A 15,269-nucleotide genomic window follows, 5' to 3' on the forward strand; every position below is an offset into this window, starting at 1 on the left:
AAGAAAAACAACTCCCTCAGGTCAACTCTCATTCAATCAGCTAACAGGACCAGGACCAGGCCTGAATTGGCATCAACAGAAGCTACTACAAATCTGTGCAAGTGTGCTTGAGCTAGTTGTCTGTGTGCGGAGGTATGAATACACGTATTTGCGAGGTAGATGAGGGAGTGTATAGTATATGTGAATATGAATGTGTGTAAAGGCAATAGACAGCATGTGCTTGTGCATACACATGAAAAGCGGGAGGCCCTTGTTTATGTTTTAGAACCAGGGATTGTCATCACAGTTCCGTCCTTCACCCTGTCACACTCTGTTCCACTCTTATTAAGACTTTGTTCCTCAATCTTGGCTCCTTTGATTTCAGTGAAGCCTATCCAAACAAAAGTGTACTATCTACAAGGAAATGTTGTGTTTTGGTGATCTTAAGGGTTCTCTTTTTCATCTCATGTTGCAGTTTATCTTATCTTCTTCTGGACTCCAGACAGATGTGTTTGTGTCTGTCTGTCACAGCTTCGACCAGGCCTTCTGGAGCTCATGGAGTTGTCTGTGGTGTGGTTGTGATGATACTCCACCGTTTAGCTTTTATTGTCTCCCTTAATTTCCTTTATACATTTTGTCATTTAACAGACGCTCTTTATACCTCTCTCTTCCTTCTCTCTCTCTCTCTCGCTTCCTTCTTCTTTCTCTCTTTCCTTCTGTCTCACTCTTTCTACTCTTCCCCTTTTCTCTTTAACTCTCTCTCTATTGTGATGATACCATCTGTTTTCCCTTGCTCTCTCTCTCTGTTTCTCTTTTTTGTCTTTCTCTTTCTATGCGTCTCTCATAGATGCAGAGAGACAGAAACATGTGTCCCATCCAGCTCACCTATTCGAAAACTCCTTTTCTTTCTCTCTCTCTTTCTCCCCTCCCCCTGTCATTGCAGCCCATCTCAGTATGCTCCAAAAAGCAGGAGGCAGGAAATCCTGTGAGACACAGACAGGCACATAGGGCATTATTAATTTAGACCATTCCCCTGGCTTTTTGGATGACTGACCTGATATGTGCTTCCGACAAAATGGGTCTACTTTGTGTGTAACTGGAGGGAAGGAAAGAACGAGAGGAAGAGAGATGTCAAGGAGACATTTGAGTGGAGAATGTTGTGTATTTAAATGTGTTTTCATGTGGATACACGTGACCTTCTTTTTTACTTCTGTACTTAATTGAAACAATCCTTATCACACATCGACTCTACAAATAGCATAGTATCTTGCAAATGTCCCTAAGTAAATATCATATGCGGAATAATACTCAAAGAACTAGCTAGATTGGACACTCTTAACTCAATCCTGCCTGGACCAATAGCTGTTAAGTGCTCTACTGTCCTTTCCCCTTTGTGTCTTACTGTGTGTGTGTGTGTGTTTTTCTGTGTGGGCTGTCTGCCTGAGAGCTGCCATTACTAGACCTTCTCCAGCTCCTGTCATTATCGCTGAATCCCATCCTGCCATAACATACTTTAACATACACCCTTTAGCCACTCACAAACACAGACAGTACGTACAAACACACCCGTCGCACTGACAACATCTCCAAAGACCTGCCTCCTGTGTAACCAGGAAAAGCTTAATGAGAACTGCCCCTATGTGCATTGACATCCTATTGCAAACAAGCTGTACTGTGATGTATTTAGTGTATAACAAGAAGATATGCAGTTGTGCTTTTATGAAAGCTATTGTCTTACGTGGAAGGCATTCGTCCCAGTATCAGCTGGGCATCAGAGACCAGGAAGAATCCCACCATGATGCCACACGTGGAGGTCCAGGAAGATATTTACTTGGGTCCCAACAAAACACTTAAAACAGTCCAAAGCAAATAAAACAAGGGAAACCGCAAACAGGAAAAGATCTACCAAACTACCACAATCTAGTACCACACAGCCACCACTCGCTCATCCAGGCCAAGGCTCCACCCCAGCATCCTAAGAAGCAGCCCCTTCTACCTTGACAACCAATTTAATTAACGCATCATTATTATAACATAAGCAAAATAAACATCCAAAATGAACTCCACAAATCATCATTTCAAAGATGTAACTGAAGGGTACTGAGTACATACAAATTTAGCTTTTCACCCCCCCTCCACATCTTTTACAGCTGCACAAAGCCATTCTTGCAGTAACACTCAAGGCCCAATAAAGAATATTTTCCTGGATATTGCTTCTTTGTGATCTACACAGAGAGAAGCACGTGGGGTATCGAAAAGAACCAGTGGGGCATCTGTATTTGCCAAATTGACAGAAATACAGTATCACGTCATTGAATGTCAATGAATGATATCAATGAATATCAATGAATCTCAATGAATCTCAAGCCCAGGGAACTGTTAATAGCCACTAGCAGCCTCACAAAGACAAGGCACAGTGAGTGACAGTCACCCCACGGTGTCCCTTTCAGCTATTTTTCCAGTTTCCGCGGATCCAGCTTCCTGACAATTGTCATAAGAAATTTGCATATTGGAATCAGTTGGGGTTTGAATAATTTTTGTTTCTTGATTTTTCAAAGATGAATGCTGTCAATTTTTCAGGAAGTGGTTGAGTGTGCAATTGGGCTTGAACAGACAATGTGGCATTGACTGTTGCTGGGTGATACTTGAGAAGTCGTCTGCATACTGAACTGTATATTTTGATTTAAGATTAATGTGACACCAATGCTCTTTGGTTCCTGAATGGCTCACAGCAGACACTATTACTTTTGTGCTTTGAAAATAGAATCTATCTGTCAGTGACTTAGATCCACTGCATTATGATAAGAGATATAAGAGGACAAAAAGAAAAGATAGAAGAGAGAGAGAAAGACAGAGGGGGAAAAGCAGACATAGGCTGTAAAAGATCAACAGTGACTGCAGGCAAGGTGTGGACAACTCAATAAACACAGTACAGACAGCTCTCTGGAGTGCTCTGCCCCAGAGCCAAAACACATAGATACACAAGCCCAGTCACACACAATCACACATAAACACAGCTCCCTCCTTACAAGAAGAAGAGCAGACACAAGCCTTACACTCCACCTGCAGGGTTTCTGAATCCAGCTACACTGGGCCGTTCACCTAAGGCCTTCAGATCCATTTTTCCTTACAGACCTCACAGAGGAATCAGACATAAAATACCGACAGTGCAGGATTGCCTTGGAGTCCAGATTTAACACAACACCTGCTCCAGTATAGCATAACCTTTCTGATAGACATTTCCATCATAAAGTCAACCTTCCGGGACCACTGAGTACAGGGCTTTTTTATTGGACATGGGTTCAATGCGTTCATCTAGTGTTCAAAACAATCACAATACGTTTTTAGGCCTTTAAATAAATATTGCATATGTGGAGGTGGATGTTGTTTTTGTGTTTAATTAAAAATACACTATTTGTCTGTCACTGATGGGAAAAGCACTAAAGTTGTTCCTGTTCACGATCCATTGTTGAGTAGCAACGTGAAATCACATGGGTTTGTCATTGGAAAGAGATTAATCTGTTCAGGCAAGAGGTGTGATCTAATATTTATAGTTTCAAATTGCAGTGGCGTGATGGTAAAATAAGAGCAACCACTACTAATTGATCTTGGTCTAAATTAAGTGTTTGCTAAATTCCAGGCATCTTCTAGACATGGTGATAGGTGATAAGAATGATGAATGGAGTTAGTAATGAGTAATGACCAACCAATTAAATGATGCATGGACAGTCTAAAAATGAGATGAAAACCTTTTTTGATATCTGCAATAAAGATGGAAGAATGCTACAAATAAAATATAATTTCCTCTGGATATAATTCTATAGTTTCACTATTAAACACACCAGTTGTAGGTCATACTTTTTCTTGCTGTGTTGACTTGGTCCAATTGCTGATCGTTGTGAAACCATGCAAGTGAGGAGTAATTCCTTTATGAAGAACTCCTCATGGAGGAGGGAGGAGGAGTGGTGAAGCCTTAGGCAGAAGAAGAGTGGAGGGAGGATGGGAGGCGGAGAGATGGAGGGAACTGCAGGGGGTTCTGGGTATCTGCCAGGAGTGTCTTGTGATTCTGAGGTGGTGGTGTGTGTGTCTGTGTGTGTGTGTGTGTGTGTGTGTGTGTGTGTGTGTGTGTGTGTGCGTGCGCGTGTGTGTGTGTGTGTGTGTGTGTGTGTGTGTGTGTGTGTGAGTGTGGAAGGGGGGGGGGACGAGGTCACAGGGGCTTCTGTGTCCAACGGACATAACATTTTGCACTGGCATTTGGGGCTGAACAGAGGAAGCACAAAAATTCCCAAAAAAACGTAAAATACTCTAACTGTAAACATAAACATGTCACACACACAAATGCATACAGTACAAATTCAGAACACAAAACAGTATGTCCTGCTTGACAGTTAACAGTTTACAGTATAAAGACTCCACCTTGTTGAAACAGAACATGGGGACATTTAATTCAATTACTTTGCTTGACTTGGTTTGCTTTGGCCTTTGTTCTCCCAAAACCAGCACAGATGATGCACTGATATTATAATGCCTGGTGCATTGTTTTCAGTCTGGCACATAAACAACCAGAAAACGACTGAGAAGGCTCTCTCACCAACTCTCTTTCTGCAGCAATATCCCAAGGCAGTAACAGCAAGATTGCAAGACTCCCTTACCTGACCCTAGACTTTAACACCAAAGTGTGTATCCTAAATTGTCAGCTTAGTATTGCTGATGTGCTAATCAGGCACATTTAACATAATGCTATGTTGGAAAAATGTATCTACCCAATGTGTATGAAAACCACTCCCATAGATCTCAAACGGCAAAAGAATGTTGACTAAAATGTGAACATATTGTTGGAACCAATTCCCTAGTTCTCTACACACGTTTTCTTACAGTGCACAGACTAAATATTGACTGAACGGTCGAGATAATACGTCTTTGGCACAACCTCCATCAGAAGGAAACCATTGGCCATACAGGATGAGGACCAGACTCCAGGATACAAGTGCTGTCTGATGGTGGAGGGAAAATGTGTTTTGTTTGGTCAAATCTGTTTCAGACCAAACAAGAGTTGTTGTGGAGAGAGAGAGACAGAGATGGTTTAGCCCAGGCCACAGCAATGAGATTGCCTTGAAGGCTAGAGGACAATATTTTAACTCCAGCAGAGCTGTTTTCATCTGGACTGGTGTACAGTAGAGCTGGAGGGCGGGAGGGGTAGCCGACGTCAGTGGGAAAAGAAGAGGAGGACTTGAGGGAAGTGGGGGCAGAGGGGAGGGGATGAGAGTGAAAAAGAGAGAGAGACAGAGAGGAATGCAAGCCAGCAGACTCAGTGAATATGCAGAGAGAAGCTGAGAGATACTGGCAGCTCTCTGAGGGAGGCTGTTAGTAACCTGAGAAGGGCTTGACCAACAGTGGCTAAATAGTGTCATCACACTGTATAATCAACACTAAGGTAAGATCATGCTTTCACTAGAGGGATAACTATCCAGTGTGTTTGCATGGGAGAGCTGCTCTGATATGGGTGGTATGTGCTCAGAGGAGCTTGTCTTGTCCTTACAACTCTTCCAAAGTGATGAAGTAAAGTATGTTGTGGCTAAGGCTGTCTTAAAATGTGTGAAAGATGGCTTAGCATCAAGGGAGCTAGCATCAAGCCAGCAGGACATCAAATGCTAGCCTTCCCTCTGTCAAGGGGAACTGCTGGATTTATGGGGTTGTAGTGCTGTTTGACTCAATAGAAGAAGAGATGTGTACCATAGAATGTCTTTCTTCGGACTGAATTTTGAAAAAGCTTCTGGATGGGAAAGACTGGAACAAAGCTTTGAGTTTAACTGAGGGACTGCTGCTCCACTAAGCTGCTGACAGCGTTCCATGTACACTTGCACACACACACACACACACAGACAGACATACAGTTCCTCCATGTAACAAGCCTATAACAAATGAATGGGTGTCCTTGTAGAGAGGCCTCAGTGTAATGCCAGGGTGTCTTTCTGTAACTGCACCCTACGGCCCCTCTTAGCTACCCCTCTGTTCCATATTCAGGGAGTCAGATGGCTGAGCGGTGAGGGAGTAGGTCGCTAGTAATCTGAAGGTTACCAGTTCGATTCCCAGCCGTGCCAAATGACGTTGTGTCCTTGGGCAAGGCACTTCACCCTACTTGCTTCGGGGGGAATGTCCCTGTACTTACTGTAAGTCGCTCTGGATAAGAGCGTCTGCTAAATGACTAAATGTAAATGTAAATCTGAATGCTCTAACTTCCAGGATGGCTTCAGAGCAATGTGTTTACTCACCCATCTACTCTCTTGATGTTAGGGATGTTATAATGGCAAAATCATTGAGCTGAATGGTTAAAACATTGTGCACACATCTAAGTAAATATTTGCTACAGGTACTACAATATAAAGTGTACAATTCATCAAATCTCCAAACAGATAGCTTAACTGTGCTTCTTGTGCTTATAGTAAATCTGATATAGGGTGAAGATTGAATCTGTCAGCTGAGAAGCTGTTATAGTGCTGTGATGGCTCTCTGTGAATGTAGTGGAATGTACTAGATCAATACTGCATGACTCCACCCCATTTAGTGAAAGTGTAAAGTAGAACAGAGTAGAGTTGCCATGATCAATGTTACCAAAGTACATCTTAGTGTACTAGATCTTGGTAAGGGCTGGCATATCCTTGATTTGCCCCTTGCTGGGGGCAAATCAAGCTGGCCCACGTGAGCATGGTTGTGCCAATGGTACTGCATACCAGACCAATCAACGGTATTGGAGTCCAGATCAGACAACAGGAAGAGGCCATTGGCATCTGGGTCTCAGAATATCTGTGGTAGCAAGCACACTACCCATTATTGTCTCCCTTCTAACAATGGTGGATTGAGGTTGGAGTGATGTCATCTCACCACATAGCCAATGATCTGAAAAGCGTTGTGCATTCCCTAGCTCAAGCACTTCCTTAATTCTTGAATGCAAAAGTCTCTCAATGGTTTCGTTCAAGATTCCCATGATATAGGGTTGGACATTTCCCCACCCCAATTCAAATGTTTAGCATGAAGTGAAAAAGAGAAAGACTTAAAAGGATGTAACTGTAAAATGGCAGTTTCAAGCTACTTGTTTTGCACCCAGTTCCTCAATTATGGTCTGGTTTAGTGTGACCTTGGAGATTTCTATCTCATGCCACAAACCAGGAATTCAATCAATACATTCTTGTGGGGAACATCAAACAAAATGAGCAGTTTGAATCACATCAAGTTTTGTGACAGAGTTAACCACTTCCTCCCTCTGTGGAATGAGTGGAACCCTTTTAGATAGGGTTGATTCACTGATTTACAAGAATTTTGGCACGTAACCAGCTAACAGTATCAAGGACTGGACATGTTAACTGTATTTGTTACAGATGAGTCATTTTATTAACCACCTACTTGTGATTTCAGACACAAAAAAATGTAATAGCTTGCATTGCCAACTTGAAAACTCTGAAACAAAATATCAGTACAGCACATCCCGTTTTGAATATTTGACAGCGCAGAAGTTTCCCTCCTGTGACTAACATGAGATGTGATTCCCCTCCTCCATCTGAATGTCATATCTTGTCGGTACAGATTCAGGCTCAAGTTCTCTATGATTATGGGGGTGTTAGCACTAGAATGTATTATCCAAAGGAAGTTCATGGACTAGACAGATGAACTGTGCATTAACTGTACAGTAGTACATTTATTGCTCTTTTTGGCACAAGCAGTTTAAGACGAATCTCATTCAGACAGGATGATTCTCAAAGATGTATGTCTGGATTGATACATGTTCGAATGAAAATACACTGTTTGTTGATTGCTAAACCATAGCTTTGTCCCATGAGGGGTTGGCAGTGAGAACTGGGTGTCAGCAATGCTGATTCCAGTATTTCTTACCAATGTTGATATCCCCCAATCACAATCTTACCTAATGTAATATGACGTAATGTTTCCCACCACAGAGAATAACTTCATCATCTTGAAAGGCTTAATGCCAGCCTTGCAGTTTCTTCTGCATAATGTCTTGAATGCCTGTCTGTTAACCTTCTTTTATGGTATACTGTGACACTATACTGCCTCTTTCTTTGTTAAGGTACTGGGAAAAGGTTGAACAAATGTTCAACATTTAAATCAAAACGTTATTTTATTTTCTCCCCTCACCAGATGTCATGGCGTCCAACATACCGGAGCTCCAAGTTTCGGAACGTTTATGGCAAAGTTGCCAATCGGGAGCACTGCTTCGATGGCATTCCCATCACCAAGAACGTCCATGACAACCACTTCTGCGCCGTCAACGCCAAGTTCCTGGCCATTGTCACGGAGAGCTCTGGCGGAGGGTCCTTCATCATTATCCCTGTCTCCCAGGTAACCTGTGTAGCAGGTTCACTGTTCAGATGTTGGCTCTTTGGGTATGAACTCTCAAATACAGTGTGTTTTAAGATAGTGAGTAGCCTAATACATTCAATAAGACATTTATACACACAAAGGCACTGTACAAACACATTACACTGCAACGTTTTAGTTTGGTCATTACGCAAAATCCACATTTCCTTTATATTTCACAATGTGATAGGGCCCCATACAACTGTCATAGTCTCCTATACATGATCTCATGCAATATCAAGTAACTGAAACAGTAAATCATCAGTCATTACTGGGATGATGCTGTTTTAAAATTAAACACAGCACTCTCCTTTCTATGGTGAAAAATTCCAATCTGCTCTTTCAGAGCCAGAAACTTAGGGCCAACGTTGTAACAATGCTAAATTGCTACTTGGAGCTACTTGCACATAAATACCTCAGAAGGGCATGGCTGTAATGGAAAATGTGTACCGTTCTCACACTTTCTTAGTATGGACTTTTTAATGAAAATGATTTAAGATCTCCAGAGGAATCTGCTTTGAATAAATCCTGATAATTATTTGTAACAGTCATAGATACTTGTAGATGAGAACAACTGGCAAGAACACTTTTGGAAAGTAATAAGACCTTTGCTTTTTTCCCCAAAAAATGTGGATGATGACACAAAATCTACACAAAATAACCTATATGACAAACATTTTTTGATTCGACTGGAAATGAAAATTATTAACTACAGTCAGGATTCTTATTCTTTGCTACAATACTCCAAATTCAAAAACTCCTCTATAAAGTTCTATGTTATGTATTTAAACATCACCTTCATCATTATGATATATTGTGTTCGTATAATGGGAAAAATATGAAGAGGTCTGGATACTTTCCAGTGGCAGAGTGTAAATAATTATAGACTTATGTTAATTTCATGGTTTTATTTAACAATCTTTCTTGTATGGCTAATTGATTTACCTTTCATATGGTAATTCTTTCAACATATTAACTGTTGCTAAGCCAGTGTTAACAGATCTTATCATAATGTCTAAGTTTAAGCAAAATAAACAGCAAATGTTTACAGAGGTACACTTTCCCTTTAAGATAGATATTGCCCATAAGGTGCCTCAACTGCTCTTGGCTGCAAAGCCGTTTATCCCGAGCACCAGCCAAATCAAACCATTACAAGGGAGCAGCGTGCACTAAGCTGAGCAGCCTTCCCACTGTGCCCAGCCCCACCCTCAGTCTTCAGTGTCTGAGCTATGCTTTTGACTTGTGGACAAAGCCAGGGTTCACCCATCAAAGAGGCTAGAAAGCGGCATCAGCTTTATTCTATTGACTAAAGTTAATCTTTATGAAAGTATCTTTAAACTATGATCGTAAATGACCTTGCCAAGTGCAAGATTTTGAGTATGGTTGTGTATCAAAGGGGGATGCTTTATTGTTAGTTTTGTGCTTACGCTTGGATGTGAGCTTAACCTTCCAACATGAGGCACTCTTACAGGGAGATGACCCCCAAAGGAACTATGGTTACATATCTACATCACACGCACTCACATATACACAAGGTCATTTGCATTCATATTTCAAAGATACTTTCATCCAAAGCACCTTCATTCACTATAATAAAGCTGATCTGGCCTTCTAACTCATAGTAGAGTACGCCAACTTAAACAAGTCAGACCTCAGGCACTAGTCCTTTAGCCAGAGACATAAAACATCGTCCTGAGATGAGAAAGATCAGGAAAGACTGACATTTTAAACTTCATTGCTTTTCTATTAGAAATGCTGATTTTGAAACAGATGAGAGTTGAGTGACAAAATCTTCAGAGAAATGCCAGTGGTATAGAAAGTAACAATAATGAACCTGGGAAACACTATGCTAATTAAGAAAATCTGTTAGCAGAGAAATGGGTGGCCCAAGAAAATGGAAAAGGACGGCTGGGAATTGTCTTCTTAAATTTAGAACAGCCATGAATTAAACGGGCCAGATTTGGCACAAATACAACAGTCATGTGTGCATCAAATGAAATATGAAGCCCACTTAAATTACATTTTCACATTGTGGTTAGGTAGTACATGTGCAAAATTTGAAGTTATGAGATTTGACTCATGGGAAAAGCCATGAGTCAATTCTACTCTTCCTCTCATTCTTGTAATTTCTTTGCCCAGCTCCTTCACGCCACTTCCTGTCCATGGTCACACTACATTACCCAGTATGCATCGCTTTGTCCTTGTCACGGTTTAAAACGCACAGAGGAATCCATCTGTCGCCTTTACATCAATGACACTTTTGTCTGGGCTATCCACAAGTAATTAAGCCCTACTGTATGATTTTTTGTCTGGCTGAGTGAATGACTTTTGTACTTTGAGCTGTCTTATTCTATTGATGTCAGTAATGGGCTTCTTTCCCAGACCCCGACATTGAAGAGCCATGAAAAGGAAGCCCATCTTTCACAAGATAGGAAATGTATTGCGCAATCCGAGAAGCATCGCATATTTTCTTTTTACTGGGCTTTCTGCTTATGTTTATCCTTTACCGTCCCCACCCCCTGCCTCACACACCGTCCCCACCCTCTGCCTCACACACCGTCCCCACCCCCTGCCTCACGCAGACTGTGGTAGATTGATTTCCTTATAGAAGCGTGTTCAGGGGTTCTCTTGCTGTTCTGCTTAGTTGACAACTGTAAGACTAGGAGTAAACAAATTCCTTATCATTAGGCTACAGAGGCAGAAAGATGGCAGACATTCTTCAGTCCAAGTTATGAAAAAATGGTGCAACTGAGAGTATACCATCCACTAGGAGGTGAAAGACTCACAGCGGTGGCAAGTGGCACCAAAATAGATCATGGTCAAGTGTATTCCTGTCAGTTTTGACTGCTTGGGTGCAGTGTAAGGGTGCAGTGTAAGGGTGCAGTGAGTGTGCATGCTGTAGTGGGAAATGCAATCACTGTGTTACCACTTAGTCATGTACTATTATAATCCTTTCTGTCTCCCTCTTCCCTCCTCATCTCATTCTCTCCATTCTGTTCTCTGACCTTCACTCCCCATTGTCTCTCACTTTTTCAGACTCAATCACTCACACAAACACACACAGCAGTAAGGGTAGTGTGCGAATAAGCAGGTCGGAGTCAGGTGGCTGAGAGGTTAGGAAATCAGGATACTAATCAGAAGTTTGCCGGTTCGATTCCCGGCAGTGTCAAATTATGTTGTGTCCTTGGGCAAGGCACTTCACCCTACTTGCCTCTGGATAAGGGCGTCTGCTAAATGTAATCAGGCTTTTACAGATTTTTTCCAGGTTAATTAAAGCCACACTGTGTCCAACAGCATGTCCTCACACATTGTGGAAGCCATGTAATTGCTCCGGACTAAATTGATGCTGGTGTTTATCAGACTGCCATGGTATAAGCTTGCTGATATAAAGAGGTGTCTCGTTGTGAGGGCAGGAGGAGGACCCCAAATACAAGGAGAGACGGGTAGTCAGGATCACAAAAACCTAAATGTATTTATTGTGTCAAAAAAAGGGGAGCAAGCAGGGTATACTCACATGACAAGGACCAACTTAAGAAGGGGCCATATATACACACAAGACCAAACTAGACACAAGTGAAACAAATGAGCTCAATTTAAACCTAATGTAGACACTTAACAAGACACAGGAGCAGCTAATGACAGAACACAGGGAAACACTAGGGCAGGGAAAACCCAGAACTTAGGCTAGGGCTTAACCTGTATCCAAAGTATTGTAAAGCAGAAGTTTAAATCTGACAGAGGAAGAATCTAGGTTCTAGAAGAGACTACAGAGGAATTCAAAAACATTTAAATGGACAAACATGACTGAGTAAATCCTTTTGCTTAATAGATTAAATACCTCTGTCTGGTAAACTACCACAGAGACCGAATAGTCTCTTTGACTGATTTTGTGTCCTATCCAAATCCAACCATGGTCCTGTGTTGGTTAATTGCACACTTTCAGAAAGTGTGCAATCTTCAGAAGCATCAAGCCTTCACAAGATTCACGTTGGTATATATGATTTTTTTTAGTTTGTATCATTTTTTTTTCATGTTTAATCAGATATGTTCCACTCATTCTCCCGACTGAGTTCTTAAAGTACTGACATCAATTAGCCCGCTGTGTCTGTTTATCTGCATCTCTAGCTGCCGGGGGAAATCAGAAGATTAAAATGAATGCCATGCCAGTGCTCATTTGTAGTATACAACTTTATATCTGTCTAAAGGCGTTCATTTTATGTTGAATCTTCTTTGAAGGATTATATAAAAGGAATTGATGAGATAGGGCTTCCGACATGACGAACATAAGAAATGGCTTGTTGATGTTTTCACTTGAAGCAGTTGAACAGCCTACATTTAAGTTCACTGCAAAACTGGGAGCACTTTGGGACACTCATGACAACATGCCTACATGCTTGAGTGTATTCACCCCCCCCCCCCCCTGTCTTGCACACACACACACACATACATGCAGACACACACAAACACAAGATTAACTCGTACACATGGGCGCAAGCATAGCTAAGAATGTACAGTGTGTAAACCATTAAGCGCCAGCCAGTGTTTCAACGGGGCATGACCCCCAGTTATTTGCCACCTCTCAAAGGAGCTAAGAAATAGGTCAGTGGATTGAAGTTATATCAAACATTTATGACATCATCCCCAACATTGAGAGGTCTCCAACCAGACAAAGACACAGCGCCACACTGTGGACACTCTGCTGTACTCAACTACTGAAGTACATTGACCATTTAATTTTTTATGTTTTATTTTGGATCACTAGATTGTATGATTAACAGTGAAAAACTGTTTTTCTTGACAGGTAAATATAAATCTTTGCTCATACACAACATTTTCTTTCAGGCCGGCCGCATTGAACCTCACCATCCCAAAGTTTGTGGACACCAAGGCAACGTGCTGGACATCAAATGGAATCCCTTTTTTGAGAACATCATTGCATCTTGCTCTGAGGATGCCTCTGTAAGTGACAGTTTGAAAACAAAACCTCCAGTTAGGAGTAATCTTGTTACAAAACGATTAACTATTCTATTAACTATTTTGCTTATGTGGGACAGACCTGTGAATGTGTGTGTAGGTACTGACAATGTCCAAATTAATTCTAAAAGCAATAACAGCAATAAAACAGCAAGATGTCTGAATGAATTCAATCTTATCAAGAGGGTTGGTTTAAGGAGAGAGTGGCTGTGCATATGTGTGCATGTGCATGACTTTCTGTGTGTATGTGTATTTTTGTGTATGTGTGTGGCGGTGGATGTGAACGAACATGCGTGCACGCCAGGTGCGGGTATGGGAGATCCCAGAGGGTGGTCTGCGGAGGAACATGACGGAGGCGGTCCTGGAGCTGTATGGTCACAGCCGCCGCGTGGGCCTCATAGAGTGGCACCCCACCAGCAGCGGCATTCTCTTTAGTGCTGGCTACGACTACAAGGTAACGTCTGCCAAGGCTGTCCCGCAACACACAAAAAACACACACAGATACAGTAATGCTCAGCATAATGTTAAAGGTTTAGGATTAGGGAGCAAAGCATGTGTTTGTCTTGTGTTACGTAGATTGAGGCATTGTTATAGGTGTTGCTCTTGCCTATTTGCTTGACTTGAACATTCAACTAAGGATAGATTGAAAAGAAAGACTGGCAGTAAAATCAGTTGTTTATCATTAATAGACCTAAATGCATCCCAAATCCGCTTTGTTTTCTGTATTATATCCTTTTAGAAGAACTAAACTTTAGGTACTATTATCAGATAAATATGTGACCCTTACATTAAAGTATAACATTTCATCTTAGTGCCACCTCACCCTGATCTCTCTCTCTCCTCGTCTGTGTGTCTCAAAACAGATCCTCATCTGGAACCTGGAGATTGGGGAGGCTGTGAAGATGATTGACTGCCACACGGACGTAATCCTCAACATGTCCTTCAACACAGATGGCAGCCTGCTCGCCACCAGCTGCAAGGACAAGAAGCTGCGCGTCATTGAACCTCGCTCGGGGAGGGTCCTGCAGGTGAGAGGGGACAATGGGGTCTACTAGTCATGAGGAGGGCCTACGTCAGTTTACATACAAGGCTGTTTGGACTCAAAGCTGTCATATGCTTCCAAACATGCCATTTGACCACATAAAAACTAAAACCACAAATGCAAACTAGGACACATGTTGGATACATATATATGCACAATTTCAGGTACACCTAATGCATGCATAAAAGCATGCATACATACATCTGAGCAAACACTGTAGCACTGAGTCTTAAACAAATCGATAGATAGATTGACATATAGATCTGTAAAAATAGATGAACTCTTCAAATAATTTAACTGCTTCTGTAGTTAGTCTTTCTAAGCTATCCTTTTAAGTAGAACTAAAAGTAGTGTGCTCCCTATGCTCCCTGTACCAGCATGCCCAGTGTAAGAACCACCGGGTGAACAGAGTGGTGTTTCTGGGCAACATGAAGCGCTTGCTAACGACAGGTGTGTCCCGCTGGAACACGAGACAGATTGCACTCTGGGATCAGGTGAGCCCCAGGGTCTGCACAGATGGGCCATATCTATCTTTGTTTATAAGGAGTGTGTGTGTGTGTGTGTGTGTGTGGGGGGGGGGGGGGGGGGGGCAGAGAAGGTGTATATAAGAAGAGGGTGAGCATCTGTGGAGATGTGTGGTGATCTGCAGATGATATGGTGAGTGTGTAAGAGGATGGTATATGTGTTGGGAGTGTGGGGAAGCTTCGAAGAAGTGTGTGTGTGTGTTTTCTTGTTGTCCTTAAGCAGTGTGTTTGTGTTTTTGTGTTTTCTCAGGAGGATCTGTCCATGCCCATGGTGGAGGAAGAGATTGACGGTCTCTCAGGACTGCTGTTCCCTTTTTATGACTCAGACACACATATGTTGTACCTGGCGGGGAAGGTTAGTACAGCCCTGAAGTCAC

At 42.0% G+C, this 15,269-nt stretch overlaps 1 protein-coding gene across 2 annotated transcripts in view; it reads left to right on the top strand.

The window, feature by feature from the left end:
* Nucleotides 1–15,269, top strand: part of coro2ba (coronin, actin binding protein, 2Ba) — a 32,456-nt gene that overhangs the window by 12,998 nt on the left and 4,189 nt on the right. The window contains exons 1-7 of one of the 2 annotated variants that reach the window (XM_067248606.1): nt 5,367–5,413; nt 8,134–8,334; nt 13,195–13,311; nt 13,631–13,780; nt 14,190–14,354; nt 14,746–14,862; nt 15,143–15,247. In XM_067248606.1, the coding sequence (XP_067104707.1) occupies nt 8,134–8,334; nt 13,195–13,311; nt 13,631–13,780; nt 14,190–14,354; nt 14,746–14,862; nt 15,143–15,247 (855 nt within the window). In that variant the 5' untranslated portion in view covers nt 5,367–5,413. Of the gene's footprint in view, nt 1–5,366; nt 5,414–8,133; nt 8,335–13,194; nt 13,312–13,630; nt 13,781–14,189; nt 14,355–14,745; nt 14,863–15,142; nt 15,248–15,269 lie in introns of those variants that run through there. The other variant, XM_067248605.1, reaches the window with a different exon arrangement.

Source organism: Osmerus mordax, chromosome 13 (genome assembly GCF_038355195.1).
Source record: "Osmerus mordax isolate fOsmMor3 chromosome 13, fOsmMor3.pri, whole genome shotgun sequence".
NCBI lineage: Eukaryota > Metazoa > Chordata > Actinopteri > Osmeriformes > Osmeridae > Osmerus > Osmerus mordax.